At 46.1% G+C, this 24,501-nt stretch overlaps 1 protein-coding gene across 1 annotated transcript; it reads right to left on the bottom strand.

Moving 5' to 3' along the window:
• Positions 1–131: 131 nt before the first annotated feature.
• Positions 132–24,345, bottom strand: LOC139326275 (uncharacterized). The gene is made up of 11 exons (XM_070956431.1): positions 24,201–24,345; positions 21,999–22,138; positions 21,325–21,568; positions 20,006–20,093; positions 9,864–10,050; positions 5,525–5,872; positions 5,308–5,470; positions 5,096–5,223; positions 2,777–4,906; positions 2,156–2,653; positions 132–1,037 (listed from the first exon to the last, which is right to left on the bottom strand). The coding sequence occupies exons 1-11, from the start codon at positions 24,343–24,345 to the stop codon at positions 132–134; spliced, it is 4,977 nt and encodes a 1,658-aa protein (XP_070812532.1).
• Between the last annotated feature and the right edge of the window lie 156 nt (positions 24,346–24,501).

The following is a 24,501-nucleotide window of genomic DNA, read 5'->3' on the forward strand; positions in this document are numbered from 1 at the left end:
AGCCTGGCCCACCCACTGGCCCCCACCCTTTGGCCTCTGCCTCCTTGCAAGCAAACAGCAATAAAAAACAGCTCCTTTCAGCTTCAGCACATCCTATTTAGCACAAGTTGATTGGATCGGCCTCCCAACTCTCAGCTGATTTGCACAGGGCTCTGCTGCTTGCTGCAAAGAGGTAAATTGCTGGAGCAGATTTTTTCCGCTTGTGCTAACCAAGCTATGCTGAAAATGAAAACGTAGGTAAAGCAGGCTGTTTTCTGTTTGCTGAAGTTGGGTAGAAGAGTCTTTAGTGTCGCCCAGGACATGATTGACAGGGCAGACCCGGTGTCGATCTCCATCTCGCATGGCCTCCCTTCGATTTCTACTTTGGTGTAGATTTTCTCTTTGACGGACGTGCTGGCTTGGTCGATTTTCGTGCTGTAGGCTTCCTGCTTTTGATTCTCGCGCCGGTTTCTCGCGCCGCCATCTTTGGTTGGCTGTTTATGTCGCACTGGTTCTGGTTGGCTGTGGTGGTCACGTGGTTGGTAGTTTCTTGGAATTATGGCTCTACAGACCCTTGCCAAGTGTCCTTTCTTCTCACAACGCCTGCAAACGGCGTCTCGGTATTTGCAGGTCTGTCTCTCGTGAGCCCCACCACAACTCGAGCAGTTTCCTCGGCAGTTGTTTTGTTCCTTCTTCCTTCTCTCTGTGTGGAAGATGTCCTCGTCCGACTCCTCCTCGATGCTGGTCTGCGCTTCCTCCCGGTGCACCGGCGTCGACTTAGGAGTGTCTTTGCTCAATAGCAGGCGTTGTAGAGCTTCGGCGGCTTTTGTGGAAGCTTCATCCGCTCTGGCCTCGTCTAGAGCACCGGCTAGGGTTAAGTCTGGCTTTGCGAGTAGCCGCCTCTGCAGTCTCGTGTCTTTAACGCCACAAATTAATTGCTCGAGAAGCGCGTCGTCCAGATCTCGATAGTCGCAATGGGTTGCGGCTTTTTGGAGGCTTGCCATGTATGCGCTGACCGGTTCTCCTTCCCTTTGTACTCGTTGCTGGAATTCATAGCGCTGTACAAATTTAGAAGGCACAGGAGCGTAGTGGGTTTTGAGAGTGGCTTGGAACGGTCTGGACCGGCGTTGGTTCTCATAGGGATTCCTCCATCTCGAACACGTCTGGCCTGCAGTGGCTCAAGAAGAGGGCTCTCTTGCGATTTGCTGAGAGTCCTTGCATCTCGCTGGTTTCCAGGGAACACTCGAACCTGGTTAGATACGACCCCCATTTCTCCCAGGTTGGGTCGAAGGGTTTCATTAGACAATCACAAACATTTCCCCATTTGAAACTCTTGCTCAAATTAGATACATACATAACACCCCCTTATTCTCTTAAGTCATCCTTTAAGTTGTTTTACACTTTAAAGGGTCTTCTTGACAATTTCCCTCCATCCCAGATGATCCTGTCTCCTGATAGCTTTTTGCTCAAGGCTTCAGTTCCTGTTTCCTGGGGAGCTCTTAGCAAGTCATAATGCATTGTCTCCACTGATTACCATTTGTGGTCACTTTACATAGTCAGAAAACAGCAGGCAGATAGTCTCACACTTTACAATTGATAAAAGAATGACCTTTATTTATTTCCTTTAGTTCTGCCCACTTGGAGTCTTCAGGGTCCATGGCCTCTCCAGCCATCTCCAAGCAGCCTGCCTTCAAACCAGACTCTTCCTTCAGGGATGACAGCAGCAAATTCAGTTCCAGTCCATCCATCCAATCCATCCGATTCAATAATTGTTGCTTGCTTCTGATTATCGCCTTTAAGTTGATTTAAAACTGTTATGTTGGGTGAATGAGGACGCAGCAAGCCAGAGTAGTTAGTGACAACAGCTCTTTATTATATGGTGAGAATCCAGCAACTGACCAGGGGAGCCAGCTCCCTTTATATACCTTGCAGCTGTGGTGGTCAGCCAATCAGCTGAGGGTCAGTTAGTTCAAACTTCCCGCCAAACAAACCTATTTACATAACACTCCTCCCCTCCCAGAAGTCACTTGGGGTGTCATTTGCATACAAAGTCTCTCAGGTGACTAGGGCGTGTACGATGCCTAGTTGACCTGCGCAGTTCAGTCGGAGGGGCGGCGTCGAGCAGGTCGGAGGGACTTTCTGTTTCTCCCTGCTCCGCCAATGAGGCCTCCGGAACCTCCTCGTAGGCGGCGACTTCTTCGGCTGCTGGGACTACCTCGATGGGGCGGCGCTGGATACCCGAATCCTCAGCTAAGTCCTCCGCTCTATTCGGGCTAGTGGTTTGTGCCTCTGGTTGGTAGTCGTGGTCAGAGATGGGGTCGTCTAATGCCTCGTCTGTGTTTGTGGTTACCCGTTTTCTTAATTGGTCAATGTGTCTGCGCCAAACTCTCCCGTCCCCCATGTCTACCCGGTATGACTTGGGGCCTGTGATTTCTGTGATTGTTCCTGCCTCCCAGAGTGGGCCCTGTCCATAGTTTCTGGCGTGTACCGGTGTTCCTATGGTGAACTCTCTAAGTTTCCTCTCCCCCCCCTTGAATACCTCTGGGGAGTAATTGGGGTTGAGTCTATCTAGTATTCCCCGGAGTTTCCGCCCCATTAATAGTTCGGCCGGACTTCGGCCTGTGGCTGTACAGGGTGTGGAGTGCTGGGCTAGTAGGAACTTGTCTACCCTTTCCTGCCAGTCCCCGGGGCTTAAGCGTGAAAGGGCCTCCTTTGCTGATCTAACAAATCTCTCAGCCTGTCCGTTACTAGCCGGGTGAAACGGGGCAGAAAGGACGTGTCTGATCCCAAGTCCCGCTAAGTAGCCCTCAAACTGTGTTGCGGTGAACTGTGGCCCGTTATCTGACACTAGGATGTCCGGTAACCCATGTGTGGCGAATAATTGTCTTAGCTCTCTAATGGTTGCGTCGGTGGTAGTGGCCTTCATTAGCTTGATCTCCAACCATTTGGAGAATGCGTCTACGACGACCATGAAGGTCTGTCCATGGAAGGGGCCTGCAAAGTCAATATGTATTCTGGACCAGGGTCCCTGGGGTCTTTCCCACTCTCTCACTGGTGCCGTTGGCGGGTCTGATCTGGACTCTTGGCAGGGCTGGCATTTCCCCACCCACTCGGTGATGTCTGCATCCATGCTGGGCCACCAGACGTAGCTCCTGGCTAGCCCCTTCATTCTTACAATCCCGGGGTGCCCCTCATGCAACAACGTTAGAACCTTTTCCCTTAAGCGTGAAGGAATAACAACCCGATCGCCCCATAGTAAACAACCCCCTTGCATTGTCAACTCGTCCCGTTTTCCCGCGAATGGCTTAAATTCCCCGCTCCCAATCCTTTCCGGCCACCCCCTCATAACCCAACTTGCGACTGTCCGGATCACGTGGTCTTTGGTTGAGGCTCTCGCAACCTCGGCTGATGTGATGGGCCCAGAGTCCAAAACGTCTATCAGCAGGATGGGGATGCCGGGTGTGGGGTCTTCTAAACTGTCGGGTAGTGGGCATCGGCTGAGTGCGTCCGCGTTGCCCATGTCCGCCCCTGGTCGGTGTACCAGGCGATAAGAGTATGCTGCGAGGAAAATGGCCCAGCGTGTCATCCTGGGCGAAAGTGCTGCCGGGGTTGGTCGATCTCCCGCGAGGAGACCCAGGAGCGGTCGATGATCTGTGATCAATTCAAAGTCTCTCCCGAACAAGTACTCGTGGAATTTCTTTACTCCCGAAACGGCGGCTAGGGCCTCTTTGTCGAGCTGGCTGTAATTTCGCTCGGCACTTGATAGGGTTCGGGAGTAGTATGCGATGGGCGCCTCTAGGCCATTCGGGAGTCTGTGGCTCAGGACGGCTCCCACCCCGAACGGGGACGCATCACATGCTAGGACAAGGGGAAGCGTTGCGTTGTACTGTATCAGAAAACTATCGGCTGACAGCAGTTTTTTAATGCCGGCAAATGCCCTGTCTTCAGCCTTCCCCCATTTCCAAATGGCTTTTTTGGTTAACAGTCTATGTAGGGGTTCTGCCACTGTTGCCTTGTCTTTTAGGAAGATGGCGTAAAAGTTTAATAGCCCTAGGAAGGCCTGTAGCTCTGCCTTGTCTTTGGGGGTGGGTGCTTCTCGGATTGCCCTGATCTTGCTTTCTGTGGGGTGGATGCCGGTGCCATCAACCCTGTACCCAAGGAATTCGACTGAGGGGACTGCGATCATGCATTTGTTGCGTTTTACTCTGAGTCCTGCGTCCCTGAATTTCCTTAACACCTCCCTCAGCCGTTCTCTTAGCTGGTGCTCATTGTCGGCGGTAATGAGCACGTCATCGAAATAGGGCACCACCCCGGGGATCCCCTGTAGTAGCCGCTCCATGGTACTTTGGAACAGTCCGGGGGCCACGCTTACTCCGAATTGCAGGCGGGTGCACTTGAAGGCCTCTCTGTGGGTTACGATAGTCTGTGCTTCTGCGGTAGCGCCATCTACTGGCAGCTGCTGGTACGCCTGCGCAAGATCGAGTTTTGCAAAAATCTTGCCAGGGCCCAGGGAATGCAATAGGTGGTGAACGACGGGCACTGGATAGGCGCTCTGCTGCAGGGCCTTATTAATCGTGCATTTATAATCGGCGCATATGCGCACTGACCCGTCCGGCTTGACCGGTGTAACAATTGGGGTCTCCCATTTGGCGTGGTCAACTGGAACGAGCACCCCTTGTTTGATTAATTTGTCCAGTTCAATGTCTATTTTGGGCTTCAGGGCAAATGGTACCCGCCTTGGCTTTAAACGGATGGGTGCAATGTTGGGGTCTAGATTAAACGAAATCGGGGTCCCCACATACTTGCCAAGCCTTTCGTCGAACACGTCCTGGAATTCCTGCATCAGGTCTTCCTTCAGGGTGCTTCGAACGTTCCTTACTCCGGTGAATCCCATGCCTAGGGCCCTGAACCAGTCCATGCCCAGGAGGCTGGGGAGGTTGTCGCTGACGATGGTGAGGGGCAGTTTCTCGGTAAACTCCCCGTACTGGACTTGGAACTCGCCTCTGCCTTCGACGGGTATGTGGTTCCCTTGGTAGTCCTTCAGTCTGCGTTGCTGCGGCTGGAGCTGTCGCTTGTGTACGCTGGGGATGGCTTTCTTCAGGTTCTCCCAAGACATGATGGATATTGGTGATCCCGTGTCTATCTCCATCTGGCACTCCCGTCCCTCGATCTCGACCGTGGTGTAGGTCTTTTCTCCGGGCGAGGTGCAGGTCTGTGCGATGCGTATGGTGTAGGCCCCAGCGTCTTCGAATTTCGCGCCCTTCCGGTTTCCGCCATCCCTGTTGGGCCTTCGGTGTGGCGCCGTCTCGGATTGGGCAGATTGGCCACGTGGTCTGTAGCTCTGGTGTGCCTTCGATCTGCAGACCCTCGCGATGTGGCCCCTCTTTTCGCAGGCACGGCAAACGGCGTCCCTGAACTTACAGTTTTGTCGTGAGTGGGACCCTCCGCAGCTGGCGCATCCGTCTCTGGGCTCCCTCCGGGCTGTGCGGGACTGCTCGGTGCGGTAGACCTCCTCCTCAGACTCCCCCTCGCTCGCAGTGCTCACGGCCTCCCGATGCACTGGCGCCGTTTTCTGCGTTGTCTTGGTTAGGTGGGAGCTCTTTAATCTCTCGGCGGCCTTTACTGACGACTCTTGCGCTCTGGCTTCGTCTAGCGCGATGAGTAGGGTCAGGTTTGACCTCGCAAGCAGCCTTCTCTGGAGCCGGCCATCTCTCACTCCGCAAATTAGTTGCTCTAGGAGCATCTCATCGAGGTCTCGGTACTCACATTGGGTTGCGGCCTTACGCAGGGCAGCGACGTACTCGCTGATCGATTCGCCCTCCTGCTGTAGCCGTTGCCGGAATTCATAGCGTTGGACGTACTTCGATGGCGTTGGTGCATAGTGGTCTTTCAGCAGAGTCTGTAGCGTCGACCAGGAAATGTTGTGGACCGAATTCGGCTCTGACAATGCTTCGGCTGTGTCGAAGACCCTTGGCCCGCAGTGGCTCAGGAACAGGGCTTTCTTCCGAACGTCCGGTAGCCCTTGCATGTCGTTTGCCACCATGAAGCACTCGAACCGAGACATGTAGGATCCCCACTTCTCTTCCTTGGGGTCGAAAGGCGCTGGCGGGGTGTAGGCAGACATCGTTTCGGGGATTCTCCTGTGCTCCGCTCGCTCGCCTGGCTGGATTCGGTTGCGGTCTCTGGTCCCTTCTCTGAACGTGGCTTCAGCTCTTTCTCTCGAGTGTGGCTTCAGCTCTCCTCTGCTTCTGGCCTCAAAATCCCATCCTCGTCGCCAATGTTATGTTGGGTGAATGAGGACGCAGCAAGCCAGAGTAGTTAGTGACAACAGCTCTTTATTATATGGTGAGAATCCAGCAACTGACCAGGGGAGCCAGCTCCCTTTATATACCTTGCAGCTGTGGTGGTCAGCCAATCAGCTGAGGGTCAGTTAGTTCAAACTTCCCGCCAAACAAACCTATTTACATAACAAAAACCACTGTTATTTTATCAAACTTTTTAAATGAAGCGAAGTCCATCAGCTCTTCATGGAGTCTTCCATCAGCATAGGGAGTTCTCGGTCCTTTCTCTGCTTCCTCGGAAACAAGGCAGTGACTCAGCTCTTTTGCTCCTTTGAAGTGACTTCAGCTTTTTCTCTCTCTCTGTCTGCGTGAGCGTGTTTCAGTCTCTCAGTGTGTGTTGCGGGCTAGGAAAGCCCTCCCTTATATACTTCAAGAATGTCCGTTGGAAAAGCCCGGGAAAACTTGAAATCAGTTACTGTGGCATGATTGGTCAGTTCAAGTTTACAAGTTGATAACCAATCAATGGTCACAGCTAATCCTGAGAGGACTTATCTCTCACATTAAATTACATCAAATTAGCTTACTCTAGGATCTACATCTTAGATCAAATCTTGCGTGAAGGGGATTTATCAACTTGACTGTATTAATAATAACATAGAAAAATTGATGTCCAATAGCAAAAAGTTATCCCTAACCTTCAATCCCTGGCCTATTAATTAAAGTATATAAAGCAGTGGTGAAATCTAAAATTTGTTACTACCGGTTCTGTGGGTATGGCTTGGAGGGGAGGGGCTAATTTTTTTTTAACTTTTTTTTTCTACAACCTCTTTGGCGTAAAAAAATGCTTTCAAAATGCTCTGACGATCCCAGCTGAGTTACCTGATCGGCAGAGGCTTTTTAAAAAAACCTCTGCCAATCAGGCAACTCAGCTTGGATCATCAGAGGCATTTAAAAGAAACCCACCATATTTTTATCCAAAAAGCCTTGACTTTCTTACAATTCCATGTTGGAGATGTGATAGTTTAGATGCTACATATTATCATGTTTGGTGGAATCATTCTTAATGTATATGTATATCATAGGTCTTTAAAGGTAAATTAATAAATACATAAGTCATATCTTTTGCTTACCTATGTAACCTTTCCTTACCTCGTTATATTTTCTACCATCCACAGTACATCTTCTCTTTCTATTTCATTTAACTATTTCTTGTACTCAGTCTGGTCTCTTTCATTTTTTATTTCATCTTCCTCTTCTCTAACCACCCGTACCACTTGTCCCACACGCTATAATAGTCAGAATCTTCTCTATCATTAATTTCTAGCGTTAATTTATTCATCTCGGCACATTCCATTATTTTGCCAATTACTTGTTCCTTAGTTGGTATTTTTTTCTCTTTCCATTGTTGAGCGAAGGCGATTCTTGCTGCTGTTGTTATATGCACTGCCAAATATTTCTTCTTTTTTGCCATTTCCGTCTTGAGAATTCCCAGGAGGAATATTTTAGGATCTAATTCAAAGGTTTCACCTATTATTGCTGAAAGCCAATTGCCAATCATCTTCCAATATTTTTTTGCTTGAGAGCAGGTCCACCAGCAATGGTAAAAAGTACCTTGCTAGTGTCCGCACTTCCAGCACTTTGGATTTAAATTGGGATAAATCTTGGCAATCCTAGCTGGTGCTAGGTGCCACCTATAGATCATCTTGTACTGGTTCTCCTTGTAGGTAGTTGCCTTAGTAAGTCTTATATTGTTATTCCATATTTGATCCCATTCTTCCAAATTTATATTTTTCCCAATATTTTTGGCCCATGCTAACATTGGATCTTTAACCACTTCTTCCATCAGGTCATATTCTACTAAATAGAATAAAATAGAATACTAAAAGGTTTTTTTCTTTTAAAAGCCTTTGACGATCCCAGCTGAGCCACATGATCATCAGAGGCTTTGTTTTTTTACTTTTAAAAGCATTTTTTGGTCGAAGAGGTTGTAGAAAAAATGCTATTAAAAGTAAAAAAAAATCCTCTGATGATTGTGTGGCTCAGTTAGGCATCGGGGGGGGGGGGGCAGGGATTTTTGCTACCGGTTCTCCGAACCACTCACCTCCATCACTACCGGATTGGGCAATTCGGTCTGAACCGGGAGCATTTCACCCCTGATATAAAGGTTCCCCCTATGCTCTTGTATGGAGCAGAAGTTTGGGATTTCTACTCAACCACAGTACTAGAACAAACACAGTCCCAGCACCTGAGCTGTATTGTGGGTGTAGATCTAAGGACATCTGCTGCAGCAGTTAGAGCTGGATTGGGAATATATACAATTCATCCACTATCCAAAATCAAAGCATATAACCACTGGCACAAAGTCAATGAAATGAAATGGAGTTATGCTTACTAGAGCAGATAAACTCACAATCACAAACCTCTTCGATCACTAAACTGATTAATTTTGGAAGTAGCTGTGGCCTTCCTGTCTCTTGCGTAAAAGGAGAACAATTCAAAAAAACAGCTGCCCAAAGAATTAAGGATGTAGAAGCACAAAATGACATGGCTATTCTTAGTAAGGTGGGTAAGTTGAAATGGCTGAGCAAATACAAACCTACTTTTCAACTAGACAACTATTTAAAGTTACAACTGCCAAAACATCTTAGGGAGAGATTTACGTGAGTGAGATTCAAACAGCTGGACACAATGGTCAGATATGGGAGATTCCACTCTAGACCTTATAATGGACGTCTCTGCATTTGCAGAGTGGCAGAGGCAGAAGACCTGGCTCACATCCTATTTGATTGCTGCCCGCAGAAGAGGGTGAGAGGCAGGTACCTTGGTCCATAGACCAAACGAAGGACCCATTGGGAATCCCATATCAAAGCGACTCACCTTATCTGTAGCCAGAATTTGAAAACAACATTTAATACAGCTCAGTACTTGAGCAAAATGGCTCGGTTGAGATCGGCATTTGTGGGGCTGATTGGGGTAGGCTGAAGGGGTGATATTGAAATATAATTTTATCATATTTTATTTATCCATATATTATTGTATTTTATTCCAATCTCATTTTGAATTACATTTTATTCAAATTCCATTTTAAATTGTTTTTATTGGATTTTAGTAATAATGTGTGTTTGGAAATCTGCACTTTGATTTGGCCCATGGACTAATCAATCAAGTAAACAAACATAACCTTCAGGTGTTGTTGGAAAAATTTAAAAATATTAAAAAATATTTGAGTATCATTTTGAAGACAGTTTTTATCCACTTAGTTATCATACCATCCGCCCCTCAGTTTTCTAATCACATCACACAATTGTTTGTGAGTCCATTACTGAAATCCAGTGATATCACCAGAGTTCCCATAATCTATTTAGGAAGTGCAATGATGGGTGAGAATGACTTTTGGGATGAGGGGAAGAGAGGCTGCCTAGGGAAGGATCAGAGAAGAGGGGAGAATCCAGGGGTGAAATTCACTCACCTTCCCTACCGGTTCGCAAATGTGTGTGCACTACCACAGAGCCCCCATCAGAGCCTCCCCCAGACTCTAGGACTGGCCCATGTCCCTCCCCAACCTCCTCACTGTCCGAATCTGCTGCCAGCTCCACTGGCTACTGGTGGGACCCAACAGCTATACGGATTCTTCCTTCGACTTCTGTCAATCCTGTCTCCAGGCGCAGAAGTGCATTTGAGACACAACGTGGCACCTGGAGAATTGATCTGGTGAATTTGGACTGAACTAGTTCTAATGATGTAAAACATGAAGCTGACGATCCGAGCAACGTCCCATAAAGGAGCTGTGCTAGCGAATTGGGCACAAAAAGCTTAAGAGCAGCAGGGACATAGTAGCCTCCCTTTGTGCGGAAACAATTAAGAATGGTGCTGGCTGATCTTTGGCCCAGGGCAGCTGCATGTTTCTTGAACCCTTGGCCTGAATGGCCACCCCCAGGGATTTGAAGGGGCTTCCCTGCTCTATTTTGTGGCCATTTAGATACCATGAATCAAGTTTTGCCCTTTTTGATCTTTGTTTTCTCATCATTTATGCCCAGTTGATTGTAATTACAGTGCTGGAGAAGGGCTCGCAAGGCTCTTTTAAGGCCTACTGGTGTCCTGGAGAGGATCACAGGGGCATCTGCATAGAGCAGGAGGGCAATGCTTCGGTCACCTATTTTTTTGGAGGGGTGATTTGGTTTGTTTAGCCATTTTACCATGCCAATTGTGTAAAAGTTGAAAAGCAGGGGGGCCAAAATGCCCCCGTTTAACCCCCTTTTGAGTTTTAACTGACTTTGAGAGGGACCCCTGCATATCACACCTCACCTTGAGGGATGTTTTAGTATGTAGGGCAGGTAATAGATGAAGAAGCCTGTGGTCAATTGAGGCAGCTTCCAGCTTCTCCCATAGCTTAGTCCTGGGAACCGTATCAAAGGCTGCCTTGAGATCTATAAAGCAGGCGTAGAATGATGCAGGTCTATTTGATGTGTATTTTTCCATCAGTTGATGAAGAACTAAGCACTGATCGGTAGTGCCTCTCCCCTCTCTAAACCCGGCTCCCTCTTCAGCGATCAAATTCTCCAGAGCCAGCCACTCTCCATCTGGAGGTGTTTTCCATCAGGATGACCAGGGAGAAGATTAGCCTGACAACTTTCTTCTTGATCAACTTTCTGGGAATCAACCTCTTGTTTTCAAAGAGTTTATGAATCATCTTTTTTTCCCTCTGTTCATTTTATTTGTCATCTGCTCTAGAAGGTTCCCTATAATTGATCAATTGTGTCAATGATATTTTCTCTATGCTTTGTCAGTATATGATGGACAAATTTTTCTCAAACTTTCTCATTCACTTATGAAGATAATGGCAGTATTTGTAACCTATTTAACCATATTTGGAGATTAGACAATTGGTTGGAAGAAAGATTCAATGTGGGATAAGAAACAAAGTTCTCTGTTTTTCAAATTCCTGGATGTTCCCATTCTAGTTTCATCCCTTTCTGGAGAAGAACGAATTTTGGAATATTTCTGATAGCAAACTGTACTTGGACCAAAATGGAGAAATAAAAGCAGATCTGGGCATCGGAATCTTCTTGGTTCTCCCCAAGGGGGATGTCAAGGAAGAGTTTCTGGTGTATTCTCAAAGACAGAGACTTTTTATCAAAAAAGGTGCTCTTTCACGGCTAAAGTTGCTCAATAAGGTGGGAGAATTTTGGTGTCTTTTCTTGTTTTCCAAAGCCTGAGGTCCCATTTCAAGTGGGCAAAGCAGGGGTGAAATGCTACCGGTTTGCTCTGGTTTGGGCAAACTGGTAGTAAAAATACTTTTAAAAGATAAAAAAAGGTTCCAACGATCGCGCAGCACAGCTGTAATCATCGGAACCTTTTTTTTTTTTACTTTTTAAAGCATTTTTTTACTACCTATTCGCTGGAACCGGTAGTAAAAAAATGCTTTAAAAAAGTAAAAAAAAAAAGTTGGCCAAGCCCACCCAGTCACATGACCCCACCAAGCCACGCCCACCAAGCCACGCCCACACAACCAGTAACAACAAATTTTCCATTTCACCACTGGGGCAAAGCCTGGAGTCTCCAGGGTGGTTGGCCTCCCATGGCAGGTGGTCTCATCTCATGGAAGCTCTTCAAGAGACGGGACCTAAGTGGAGTGGCTGTGCCATGTTCTATGGAAATCTTTCAAAATCTTACTGGTCAGAGGTTTCTTTCTCCATCACAGGTTTTACTCTACATTAAAATATCTAATGGAATAAAAGCTTCCTAAGTCTTTTACAGTAAACTTTATTATCAGTTTTAATAAGAATATATCATCATATTTTTTAAAAAATCAACTCCATCTCTGTAGACTTTTATTAAATAGAAAAGTCCTTTATTGTAATGTTAAATTCCGAAAGCAAAAGGAACTAAATGAAGAATCTGCCAGTTGTTTTACCTCCTGCATCTGTTTAGGAGTAGTCAGAGAATTTCATATTTACCCCAATGAAGACCAGAGGCTACTTGTCTCCATCCATTTTTACCTCCATTTTCCATGGACGGAGAGTCCTAACATCTTTTCTTTGGCATTCCTTGTTTTTCTGCTCAGTCCCTGCCGCAGTCCAAATGTGTGGAAAGTTGTCATCCTGGATTTGTCAAGAGGGCTCGAGAAGGAGACCCAGTTTGCTGCTATGACTGCATTCCTTGTCCAGAGGGGACCTTCTCCACTCAGGAAGGTGGGTCACACTGAGGAAAATGGGAGGCTTTCTGGAACTGGATCCAAATTAAAAAACAGATTGAAGCTCACCTGGTTTTTTATTTTTAACCTGCACAATTTCTTATCTAAACGGAAGTAAATCAAAAAGACTTGGAAGGAGGGGCTGGGAAAGAGATGGGAGGAGGGAGTGGCAGACTGGGCAAGCTTTACTAACAGCAATTAGTAAAGTTCACCTTTCTAGGAACATCTGAGATCTTTGAAACTAGATGAATTGTTATACGTCCACATTCTGAAAGGCCTTCAGAAGTTGTGGGAGCTTCATCACTGGAGGTTTCAAGAAGAGACTGGACTGCCATTTGTCAGAAATTGTGTAGGGTCTCTGCTTAGGCAGGGAGGAGTGGACTAGATGACCTACAAGGTCCCCTCCAACTCTGTTGATCTGTAATCTGTATATTGGCCTCCCCTTGAGGATCACTGAGAAGGTGTCACTGGTCCATAATCTGGTGCTGCGGATAGTTATGGGGGGAACTCATTAGACAAATAGTCTGCCAGTCATGTAGATCTGTTCCACTGGTTAATTGTTCTCACTGTTAGGAAATTTCTCCTGAATTCCAGGTCGCTTCCAGATGTTACAAGATACAGTTCCCCTTTTTCCACCAGATGCGTCCCAAAGAAGGATTCCCGTACCCAGCAATTCTCCAACTGCTCCTCCATTTGAGATGGACCTTGATTGGCCTCTTTGCTTCAGACACAGAAGAGGGAGAGAATTTCAATAGGACTTTCCTTCCTGTGCTTGACAGGAATGGAATTTGTCTTGATATATCACAACAATTTTCACCATCTGAACATACAGCCCCCCTCAGGGATGCCCTCTCTAAGTGGAGACAAGTCAATGTCTTTGTTCTCCTCATAGAACATGTTTCCCCTTGGACCAGAATTCTTCCTTTCCATTTAACACTTAGGTGTTTGCCAAGACCCATTGAAGGGAGAGTCCGGATCCTCACAAATTTTAAAGACTATACAATAAACAAGCACAGTCTTCTCAAATCCATCCATAGTATTTGGAAGTTTGGTTATCTGTCAAAAAAAAGGCCAAAAAAGGAACCCCATTTCTTTGTAGAACCCTTGTCTCCATCAATTTCTACCTCCATTTTCCATAGATGGAAAGTCTTAACATCTTTTCTTTGGCATTCCCTTTTTTCTGTTTAGTCCCTGCCTGAGTCTAAATGGAGGAAAATTGTCATTGTGTCGGTTTGCTGCTAGGACTGCGTTCCTTGTCTGGAGGGGACCATCTCCACTCTGGAGGGGTTGCGAGGAGATGGGAGGAGGGGGTGGCAGACTGGGCAAGCTATACTAATAGCAGATGAAATATCTCTCCTGCTTTTTAGTTTGGACTTAGGAACATCTGAATTCTTTGAAACTTGATGAATTGTTTCAGGTCCACCTTCTGAAAGACCTTTCAATCCACTGTATATTGGATCCTCCCCTTGAGGATCACTGAGAAGGTGTCACTTCTATGTGGTTCTATGGATAGTTATTGGGTGGAACTCATTACACAAATAGTCTGCCAGTCATGTGCATCAATTAATCAGAACAGAGCTCGAAAGGAGCTTGAAGGTCTTTTGGTCCTACCCCCTGATCAAGCAGGAGACCTTATGCCATTTCAAAGGAGTGACTGTTTAATGAAATCGTTAAGAAATACTTCTTGGAAAATGCCTGAGGTATCAGCTGTTATCCAAAGAAGGTATTTTCAGTAAGATAAAAGAACAGAATATTAAAGAAATATTGCTTTTTTTGCTTTCTCAGATACTGAAAAATGCACCAAGTGCCCAGATTATAAATACCCAAATAAGGACCGAGTTCAGTGTTTCCTCAAAGCTATAACCTTCCTGTCTTATGAAGAACATCTGGGCATCATCCTGGTCTCTTTTGCTCTACTCTTCTTCCTAACCACAGGCCTTGTTTTAATCATCTTTATTAGATATCGAGAAACTCCCCTTGTCAAAGCCAACAACCGGGACCTCTCCTACATCCTCCTGGTCTCCCTCCTGCTTTGCTTCTTGTCTCCTTCTCTCTTCATTGGTCAACCAAGGAAAGCCACCTGCCTTCTCCGACAAACGGTTTTCAGCATCATCTTCTCAGTGGCCATTTCTTCTCTCTTGGCCAAAACCATCACGGTGGTGCTGGCCTTCCTGGCCACAAAACCAGGAAACCGAGTGAAGAGATGGTTGGGGAAGAGCTTGGCCAACTCCATCATCCTTTCTTGTTCTGCTGTCCAAATTATCATCTGCTCCATCTGGCTGGGAGTTTCTCCCCCCTTCCCAGACTCTGACCTCCACTCCCAGCCTGGAGAGATCATCCTGCAATGCAATGAAGGGGCCGTTGTCATGTTCTACGTCACCCTCAGCTACATGGGCTTCCTGGCTGCCATCTGCTTCACGGTGGCTTTCCTGGCCAGGAACCTGCCTGGGGCCTTCAACGAAGCCAAGCTGATCACCTTCAGCATGCTGGTCTTCTGCAGTGTCTGGGTGACTTTTGTGCCCACCTACCTGAGCACCAAAGGGAAATCCATGGTGGCTGTGCAGGTCTTCTCCATCCTGGCCTCCAGTGCTGGTCTGCTGGGCTGCATCTTCATCCCCAAGTGCTACATTATCCTTCTGAGGCCAGACCTCAACACAAAGGAGCAGCTCATAGACAGAACAAATGTAAAAATATGAGATATAACACCATTGTGATATTGGAAGAATTATTAAAGTTTCTTTTATTTGAAAGGAGATATTCTTTCCATTTAGATAGTATGCAGGAAAAGAAAATCATATATCTATGTTTCAAAATGGGAAATTGTTGAATGACTGGAATTCTTCTAGCTTTCTTCCCTTTCAGCTCAATAAAGAGAACTCTGTAAAAGTCATTCAGAGAAATTTGCTGTTCAGAAACAGCTTCTGAATGTGACACCTTATAAAAAATAATTTGGGCCCTTGTTCCTACAGCTAAAAGTGTGTGTGAGAGAGAGTGAGCAGGAAAAGAGGCCAGGAGGAAGCTGTGAGAACCAAACACCAGCCTAGTTGCCTGATCCTCTCCGTGAGAATGCCAGAATTATGTGAAATGCCATGTTTGACCGGCTCTCAGCTGGGGAGGGAAATCTTCATCCCTCTTATATAATTCTTTGTTGAGTTGCTGATTAAAACCTCCTTTGCAGAAAGTGTTCAGCAGAACAGCTGTCTGGGATTTCAGTTTGGGATTGGTTTGGGGTTTTTTTTTTGTGTGTGCTTCACACCAAAATAATAAATAAATATTAAAGTGTATTAAGAAATTGCTACTGTATTTTTTTTCTTTCATCAACCATAGAATTATGTAAAGCCGCTGGGTGAGATCATCCGTGGTTTTGGGGTGAAGTACCACCAGTACGCTGATGACACCCAGCTGTACATCTCCACCCCGGACCACCCCAACGATGCCCTTGAAGTGATGTCCCGGTGTCTGGAGGCCGTGTGGATCTGGATGGGGAGGAACAGGCTCAGGCTCAACCCATCCAAGACCGAGTGGCTGTGGTTTCCGACGTCCCGATATAGTCAGTTGATGCCATCGCTGACTATTGGGTGCGAATCGCTGGCCCCCACGGAGAGGGCTCGCAACTTGGGTGTCCTCCTGGATTCACGGCTGTCTTTAGAAGAGCACTTGATGGCCGTGACCGGGAGGATTTTTCATCATGTTCGCCTGATTCGCCAGTTGCGTCCCTTTCTGGATCGGGACTCCCTACACACAGTCACTCATGCCCTCGTCACTTCCCGCCTGGACTACTGCAATGCTGTCTACATGGGGCTCCCCTTGAGGAGCACCCAGAGGCTTCAACTGGCGCAGAGTGCGGCCGCGCGGGTGGTTATGGGAGCAACATGGTGCTCCCGTGTGACACCTCTCCTGCGCGAGCTGCACTGGCTCCCGGTGGTCTTCCGGGCACGCTTCAAGGTTTTGGTCACCACCTTTAGAGCGCTCCATGGCTTAGGACCTGGTTATTTATGGGACCGCCTACTACCAAAAGCAGCCTCCCACCGGCCGGTACGCTCTCATAGAGAGGGGCTCCTCTGGGTGCCGTCAGCTAAACAATGTCAACTGGCGGCCCCCAGGAGGAGGGCCTTCTCTCTGGGGGCACCCACTATCTGGAACGATCTCCCCCCCAGAGATACGGAGGATCCCGGATCTACGCACTTTCCGCCGTGCTCTTAAGATTCTCCTATTCCAGCAAGCTGGCCTGGCCTAATTTTCTCCCCCTTTTTAAAATTCTTTTAAATCGAAATTTTAATCTGTTTTAAATTATTGGGATTTTTTAATTGTCTCAGGCTAAATTATTTAATCTGGTTTTAATTATGTCTTTTAACTTTTGTATTTATGTATTTTATTTTGTGCCTGTTCACCGCCCTGAGTCCTTCGGGAGTAGGGCGGTATATAAATCTAAAAAACCAACCAACCAAACAAACAAACAAAATAGCAGTTTTAGCAGAAATTATAATTTCTACCTAAAGCAATTTCTCTGCTCCTCTTCCAAGATTGTTTTATCTGTGAAGGGCTGGAAAAGATGTCCAGAGAAAGGGGACCTTGAGACTCTCCCCAGGAAGAGGTTGAGGGGATCCTGTCTAAAGGCAGCCGCATCATTGACCAGGTCACAAACCTTCAATGCTGCATAATATTCATCCAGGTCCAAGAAGGGGGTGAATGTGGTTGGGGGACTTCCAGGTTTCTAGGAAGAGGCACCCATGGAAGCTGTTCTGATCTCCAACCACACAAATTGCTGATCAATTGGGAATCAATTTTTATGTCTTATAATGGCTCCTAATTGCAAACAGGATCCCTTTGCAAATTCCATTCTAAGGAGATAAGAAAAGCTCTGATGGGTCAGACCAAGATCAGTCTAAGATTCACAGTGACCACACAAATCCCTCTGGTTCTCCCACAAGCAGAAGGCGGAGAGACTTATGGCTTTGCCCAACATGGAACAGGCATTTTTCCACAATTTCACTTTCCTCCATCAAACCACACAATATTGGAAACTTGGCCATCTCACACTCTAGAAATCCCCAATTCTGATATCCCACATCAATCTGAGAATATTTTTCCAAGTTTCACACCCCCAATCAAAAAGTACTAAGGCAGGACTGGAACAGAGGTGGGTTTCAGAAGGTTCTGACCGTTTCTGGAGAACTGGTACGGAAATTTTGAGTAGTTCGGGGAACCAGTAAATTGCACCTCTGACTGGTGCCACTCCCATTTATTCTCTCCCTCTGGAGTCCCAGCTGATCGGGAGGAAATGGGGATTTTGCAGTAACTTTCCCCTGATACGCCCACCAAGCAAAACCAACTCTGGTAGCATTTTTAAGTTAATTCTTGCTCTTTCCTTGCCACACATATTTCCACGTTATTTTCTTCAGCTCTTCAAAGTATTTTTTTCTCCAGTTTTATTGGTATAGTTTGAAAGAAAAATAATATTTTTGGTAATACATTCATTTTTATTAATGCTATTCTTCCCATTAGTGATAACTGCAAGTTTCTCCATTTCTCCAGGTCTGTTTCAATTTGTTTTTTCAGTTTATAATAATTGTCTTCCTTGAGCGTTGCACATCTTGATGTCAGATGGATGCCCAAATATTTCACTTTCTTCACAATTTGGACGTCCAGTTTCTCCGCCATCTCCTTCTTTTGATTTTCTCTCATATTTTTAACTAATATTTTTGTCTTATATTTGTTGATTTTCAGTCCTGCTACTTTCCCATATTCTTCTATTTGCTCTAATAGTTTTGGTGCTGTCTTTATTGGAGCTTCCATGATAAACACCAAATCATCTGCAAATGCTTGTAGTTTATATTCTTCTTTCTTGATTCTCATTCCTTTTATTTCCTTTTCCTGTCTCACTTTTCTATTTAAAACCTCTAATGTCAATATAAATAATAACGGAAATAAAGGGGATCCTTGTCTTGTTCCTTTTCTGATATCTATTTTCTTTGTCATTTCACCTTTGCCGCTTGGTCTCTCTATATAGTTTGGATCCTATTTATGAATCTGTCTCCAAAATCCATCATTTTCAACTGTTTTATCATAAATTGCCATAATTCACGTTATCAAACCCCTTTTGTGCATCTGAAAACAGCAGCGCTATTTGCTTCTCTGAGGGTAATTCATAATATTCTAATTCTGGGGAGCCAGGAGGGGATCGAGGGGAGAAGCTCTGGCCTTGGGACTCAGGAGCTCAGCCGGCCTGAGGGGGAGACAGGGAGGCCCTGAGGAAACTCCGGGGCTTAAACCAAGATGGACTTTATTCAAGGAGCCAAAATAAGAGATTAAGTTCCACACACAGAACAGAATCTGAAAAGGGATGAAAAAAGCCACGAAGAGAATTCTAGCTACATCCAGTTTCCTCCTTTCCCTCTTTCTACTAGAGGTTCCCGCCACAAAATGGAGGACGATACACTTTAGCTGTCCCTCTCACTGCCTGTAGGGGGCAGTCTATACTCTGGCCTTTAAGCCACACCTGGCCTCCGCAGGCAGTGAGAGGGACAGCTAAAGCTGGAAAAGACCCCGCATCCTCCATTTTGTTGCCCAAGTCCCTTTTTGGAGAGGATTCTTTTGCCCTCCGTAAAGAGTGGAGGAGTTAGAATAATGGACAAATGGAGTCGAAAGAGACCTCAGAGGTCATCCATCCAACTCCCAGTGAAGGGTTTACTAGAGCGTCTTTCTCAGCCTTAGCAACCTGAAGAGGTGTGGACTTCAACTCCCAGAATTCCAGTCAGCACTCAGGGTCCTTCCTCCACTGGGTCCTTCCATGATTTAGTGGTCCCTCTCACTGCCTGTAGGGGGCAGCCTATACTCTGGTCTTTTAAGCCATACTTGGCCCCTGCAGGCAGCGAGGAGGACACCTAAAGCTGGCAAAGACCCCTGTGTTCCTTTAGGTACATTTTCACAAGGCCTTTTGGATACGAATAATATTTAATCTTTTGTGGTATTTCCCTCTCAGCTCCCCTTCATCATCTGGGCCTGGAGAGGAAAACCTGGACTCTCTGGAGCTTTATTTCCAGATCCAAGGGGCGACATTTCAATCTGGGCTCCATCCCCACAGAAGGGGCAGAATCTGGGGCTCCCTGACCTCTCCAGGCACCCAACGGTTCCCCCCTCAGAAGGAGCCGCTGTGGCTGAAGGGAATTCGGGGCTTGAAGCCCCTTCAGGATTGGCTCATCCATGGATAAGCCCCGCCCCCAGGTGAAGGCTGCTGGCTGGTGGCTATTCAGAGCCTTGGCTTGTGACGTCAGAGGCTCCTCCTGAGCTCATTGGCTGGAGCTCACCATGGCAACCTCCAGCATCCTTGGGGAGTCTGGACCACATAATGGAGGCTCTGCTCAACATCCCTGGAAAGTGGCTGGATTGGATGGCAGCACTGGGGGCATCACAGGGCCTCCCTCGCCTGGGCTCCTCAGGGGGGAGAGACCCTCCCCTTTAAGGCAGAATTAAGGGGGGAGAGATGAGTGAAATGGGGTTCAACCAAACACGAGAGACGTGCTGATACCTGCCGTGTCTGCAGCCTCCATACCTGTCACCAAACTCCTCATCCACCATCTCGAAGGTCTTTGTCTCGGGAAAGGGGCTGGGGCTGGCTGGCTGGCTGGTGGTGAAGTGTGCTAGAAAAAATCTGCAAGTTTTAAGGCCCAAAAATTGGCTTCAGGCTGTCCCAGTTGGATGGAGATTGTGACCCCAAAGCTAGAGGTTGACCTGCTCAATGATTTGGGAAAATTAACCTAAACTGTGATTCCATTGGCCAGATAGTAGTTATTTCCCAAACACATTTGGCTTGGCAACTGAAGTATTCATTTATTTTCATTTTTTATTACTTAGGTTTTTATACCACCTTTATTATTTCTCTAAATAGCTCAAGGCAATGAATGTATCTAAGATTCCTTCATCCCCACAAGACCAACCTTGTGAAGGCTGAGAGAGAGACTGGTTCCAGGTCACCCACCTGGCTTTCGTGGCTGAGATGAGACTCCTAAGTACTTGGGGGGGGGTCTGACTTAATTCCAATGGTCATCACCTTTTCCTGTTATCAGAAATCATAGCAATACAAAGACGGCCAAATTGATGGAGAGCCGATACCAGCTTCTTTGGAGGGTTTTGAGCAACAATATGCCTTGAGTTGGACTCGGAATCAAATGGGAAATCAGGATAGTTTGAAGAGAGATCAGTATTGAGGGATTCTGTTGGTGTTTCTTGAACTAGGCCCCTTTAAGGTATGGGGGAGACTTCAACTCCCAGAATTCTCCAGCCAGCCAGCATGCAGAATTCTGGGAGTTGAAGACCATCCATGTGTTAAAGGGGCCAAGACTGTGGTTTTTACACAAAGTTGTTGTAGTGTAATTTAATGACTGCTTTGTCATTTGATTGTATTAACCCTCATCTGTTCCCTATTTGTAGGTTAAGGTGACAATGAAAAGGAAGTAGTCAATAGAAGCCTACAGCTGAAAGGAACCTTGTAAGTCAACTGCCTGCCTGCCTAATTGATTGATTGACTGATTGATGGATTAATTCTATGTCATGAAGTTGAATGTTGATGCCTAGCAACCCATAGATGATTTTCTCCGTGTAGATCTGCCCCACCTGGTCCTTCGGGTCTCCCAACCTTCCCCCATCCCCACTATAGCTGCTTACTAGTGATCCTTCCCTTCTTTTCTTTCCTTCACCCATGTCAGCATTACCGACTTCTCCAGGGAGCTTCGCCTGCATTGATTGACAGCATTGAAACTGTGTGGACTCTGAGTGGCCAAAGAGGTAGATGGATGACCTGTCCCCAGTCTGGATTTTCAGGTCTCCCTAAAGTTCACCCATCCACACAGTAATCAAATCCATTAACCTTACCCCAAATTGTCCCCTCCTTCTCTTCCCTTCCACCTTTCCCAGCATTAGGAACGTCTCCAGAGAGCTGGTTTTCACTTGATGTGCCCTCAAATATGATATTTTGAACCTGGTGGTTTTTAGTTGAGAACAGATCTGGGTAGATTATATCTAAAGGATCCTTTGGCAGGAGACCCCTCTGCAGATTGTCCATTGGGTCTTCACTCCTCCCGCATCTCATTCTAGCAGAAGATGATGGACTCCAAAACTGTAGGAAAAAACCAGAGTGGAAAAGGCAGGTTAGCAAAATTGGCCCTGAACGGAGAGAGGATGTGACTGTGTCTCTCCATTTTTCAAACAGGTCAGCAACAAGGAAGAAATGGTCAATATCCTTGGGAGATCTCTCAGTGACCACTGATGGTCCCAACCTCCAGGTTGATGAACTGAGAGACTCCTTTGACTTTCAGTCCCAGAAATTCCAGAAAAAAAAATCAATAGATGAAAGATCAGCACAGCTGCCTCCAGGAGAAAGTGGATCAACTTAAGACCACAACAGAAGACCTGCAGAAAACCTGCAGAAGATCATGCTTTCAGTTAGAGCTAGAGAAGAAATCTTTGGTGAAATACATTGAAGAATGCCACAAAGAACTGCATGAGGTCACTAGCCAAGTGTCCATCTCAACCAAGAGAAGCCTGACTCTGAGAAAGACCTCGAAGAGGTGAGGAACCTTCTGCCAGGGGTTAAGAGGCAGCTCCAGAGTCTGCAGCATCAACTGGCTGAGATGGACCACTGTTACCATGTGGAGAAAAGCCATTACAGCCAACTGAGAAAGTCGGACTATGAGAGAAAAGAAGCAGAAGGACCTCAAAAGTCTGCAGCAGCCACATCTAACCTCCCAGATCCGGCTCTGGCCAGACTCAACTGGCACATTAGGTCGCAAGTCTCCCCACCTTCTCCCAGGTACACCAGATGAGAAACATGATGTAACTCTACTTTATTGGAAGGGCACATAAGAGAACCTTGCATGTCTGAAAGTACAAATCTCCCACCAACGCTTTTGAAAGCCTGAAAAATGAGGGAGGGTCCTTTCTGAGGTTCTTTCTCTGCCAATTATGCACCTGGGGGCTCCCTTCCCCCCTTATCCGATCGTTCCCTGTGCAGCATCTTCTCCTCTATTCTTCTATATTGTCATTAATACAGGTGGGACAGTTGAAGAAATAGGATTTTTTCAGGATGCAACATTTATATCGACTCTTAGACAAAGCTACTTTGATGTTGTTTTAAAAATACCACCCAGTTTTTAGAACAATATCTATAATTTCCTAATAGAGTGCATAAGTAAAATCCAGTAGAAAAATATATAATTTTTAGCAGGAGGACTTAACAAGCTCTCCTATTTTATATAAGAACAAACGAATGGCAGCTACAATGTGAATCTTTCATTAAGATTTCATTTGTACTTTTTCTCATATCATTTCTTTTTTTCAAATCAATTTTTTATTTCATTCAAAACCTCCAAAAAATGAAAAAAAAAATGACAAACAAGCCCCCAAAGCTAAATAAAACTAGATTAAAAAGTGCATAAAAAAGAAAAAAGGGAAGAAAAAAAACAGTTCAGGTGAGGAAACCAGGAGTGAGGGAAAAAACCCCCTGCTGAGTCTGGCTGCCATCTTGGGGAGAGTCGGAAAAACACTTTCCTTCCAGTGGTTCAGCAGCTGCCACCCCTGGATGCTCAGCCAGCAGTCTTGAGTCCTGCAGGTCATTTTCCACCAGATGTCCAGGAATTTGAACCCCTGGCACGGTCCTTCCTGACCTGGGCAACTGGAGAGCCCACCTGGGTTTCTGTCATGTGTGTTTTTCCCTATTGTTTATGGGAGAGGCATTCTTTGTCCGATTCCTCTCATGAGTCCTGTCCAGTATGGTTGAACCTCAGGTGTAGCCCCCATCTTCCTCTGAGCACACACGCCCCACAACCACGTCAAGGTCCTGCCTCACAGGGGGGATTGTGGTTCTTCACACTGTCAGCCAGACTGGATGTCAGCTCTTCCAAGGAAAGCGGCCTTTGGCAATTGACCGATGGTGAGGTTGTCAATGCCATGGGTGTCGAAATGGGGCTCCAATTGTTTTGGGATTTCACTGATGGCAGTTATTCATTATGGGGCAAAAGAAGCACCAATTTAATATTTTAATAATAAAATAATAAATAAGCAAGAAGCAATAAATAAATAAAACTTAGCAATCAAATTAGTATTTAAAATTACCAGGCTCCCACTCTTCTTTCTTTTTAGCTTCCAAGGCCAGCCATCCCCACCCAAAAACCCAAAGCAGGAAATGCAAAGCAACCCAGGACACCAGGTGACCTCAAGAGACCCCAAATCCTCTCCCTTCAGCTAGGACTCTTCTTTCGGACAAATCCTTGGTCCACTCACTTCTTGCCGCCTCCAAGTTGTCCACTGATTGCAGTCAGCTGGGTTTTTCCGTCTCTTGAATGGAATCCATCCAAGAATTAAATAACAATAATATCATCATAATGGGAAAAACCTGACAACCAAATTAGTTCAAACACTTACCAACCATCACATTGTCGTGCAAGGTAGAAAGTCTACAGACCCCATTAAAATGCTGAGACGTTTCTGAGGTTTCTGAGACACCAAAATAAATAAATAAATAAAAATCAGACCAAAATAAATCTGAAAGAAAGAAGATCTGAAAGAAGAAATATTTAGAGAGCAATCTTGAATTTAAAATGAATTTATTACAGCCCCAAATACACAAACAGAAGAAAAGGTATATTACGTAGTTATATATATTACATGTATAATACATATTTACAAATACAGAACTGCTGCGGCCATCCAGAGGGAAACCCCAAAGTTCCTTGGAGACCCTGGAAAGTGACCTTGTTCCTCTTTGGGGTCCATGCTTGGTTTGGCCTCTGCGTTGAAGGTGTTGCAAGTGTCACCAGAAGCACCAGCTGAAGATGAGGAGGCGGCTTCCATCACTGGAACCTCCATACCGGAATCCATCACTTCCCACATCACCATCATTGATGAAAGACGATGCCAGACGTTCAGCCCTGGTCAACAATGGGATGGTTGGCATCTCAGCCATGGCCGCTCTTTGTCCTGGGGCAAAAGAAGCACAGATTGAATATTTTAATAATAAAGAAACAGTAAGCAAGAAACAAAACAATTTATAAA

The sequence above is a fragment of the Pituophis catenifer genome, unplaced genomic scaffold (genome assembly GCF_029215685.1).
Source record: "Pituophis catenifer annectens isolate HBS135680 unplaced genomic scaffold, rPitCat1.0.hap2 SCAF_25, whole genome shotgun sequence".
Taxonomy (NCBI): domain Eukaryota; kingdom Metazoa; phylum Chordata; class Lepidosauria; order Squamata; family Colubridae; genus Pituophis; species Pituophis catenifer.

Bases quoted from the DNA above. Each gene is read 5' to 3' on its own strand.
- LOC139326275 (XM_070956431.1), bottom strand. From the start codon at position 24,345: ATGGTGATGTGGGAAGTGATGGATTCCGGTATGGAGGTTCCAGTGATG. The intron at 20,094-21,324 runs GTAAGGTTAATG...GATTTTTTCTAG, and splicing joins GAAGGAGGGGACAATTTGGG to CACACTTCACCACCAGCCAG. The intron at 5,471-5,524 runs GTGAGCACTGCG...CGCACCGAGCAG, and splicing joins CGCCAGTGCATCGGGAGGCC to TCCCGCACAGCCCGGAGGGA.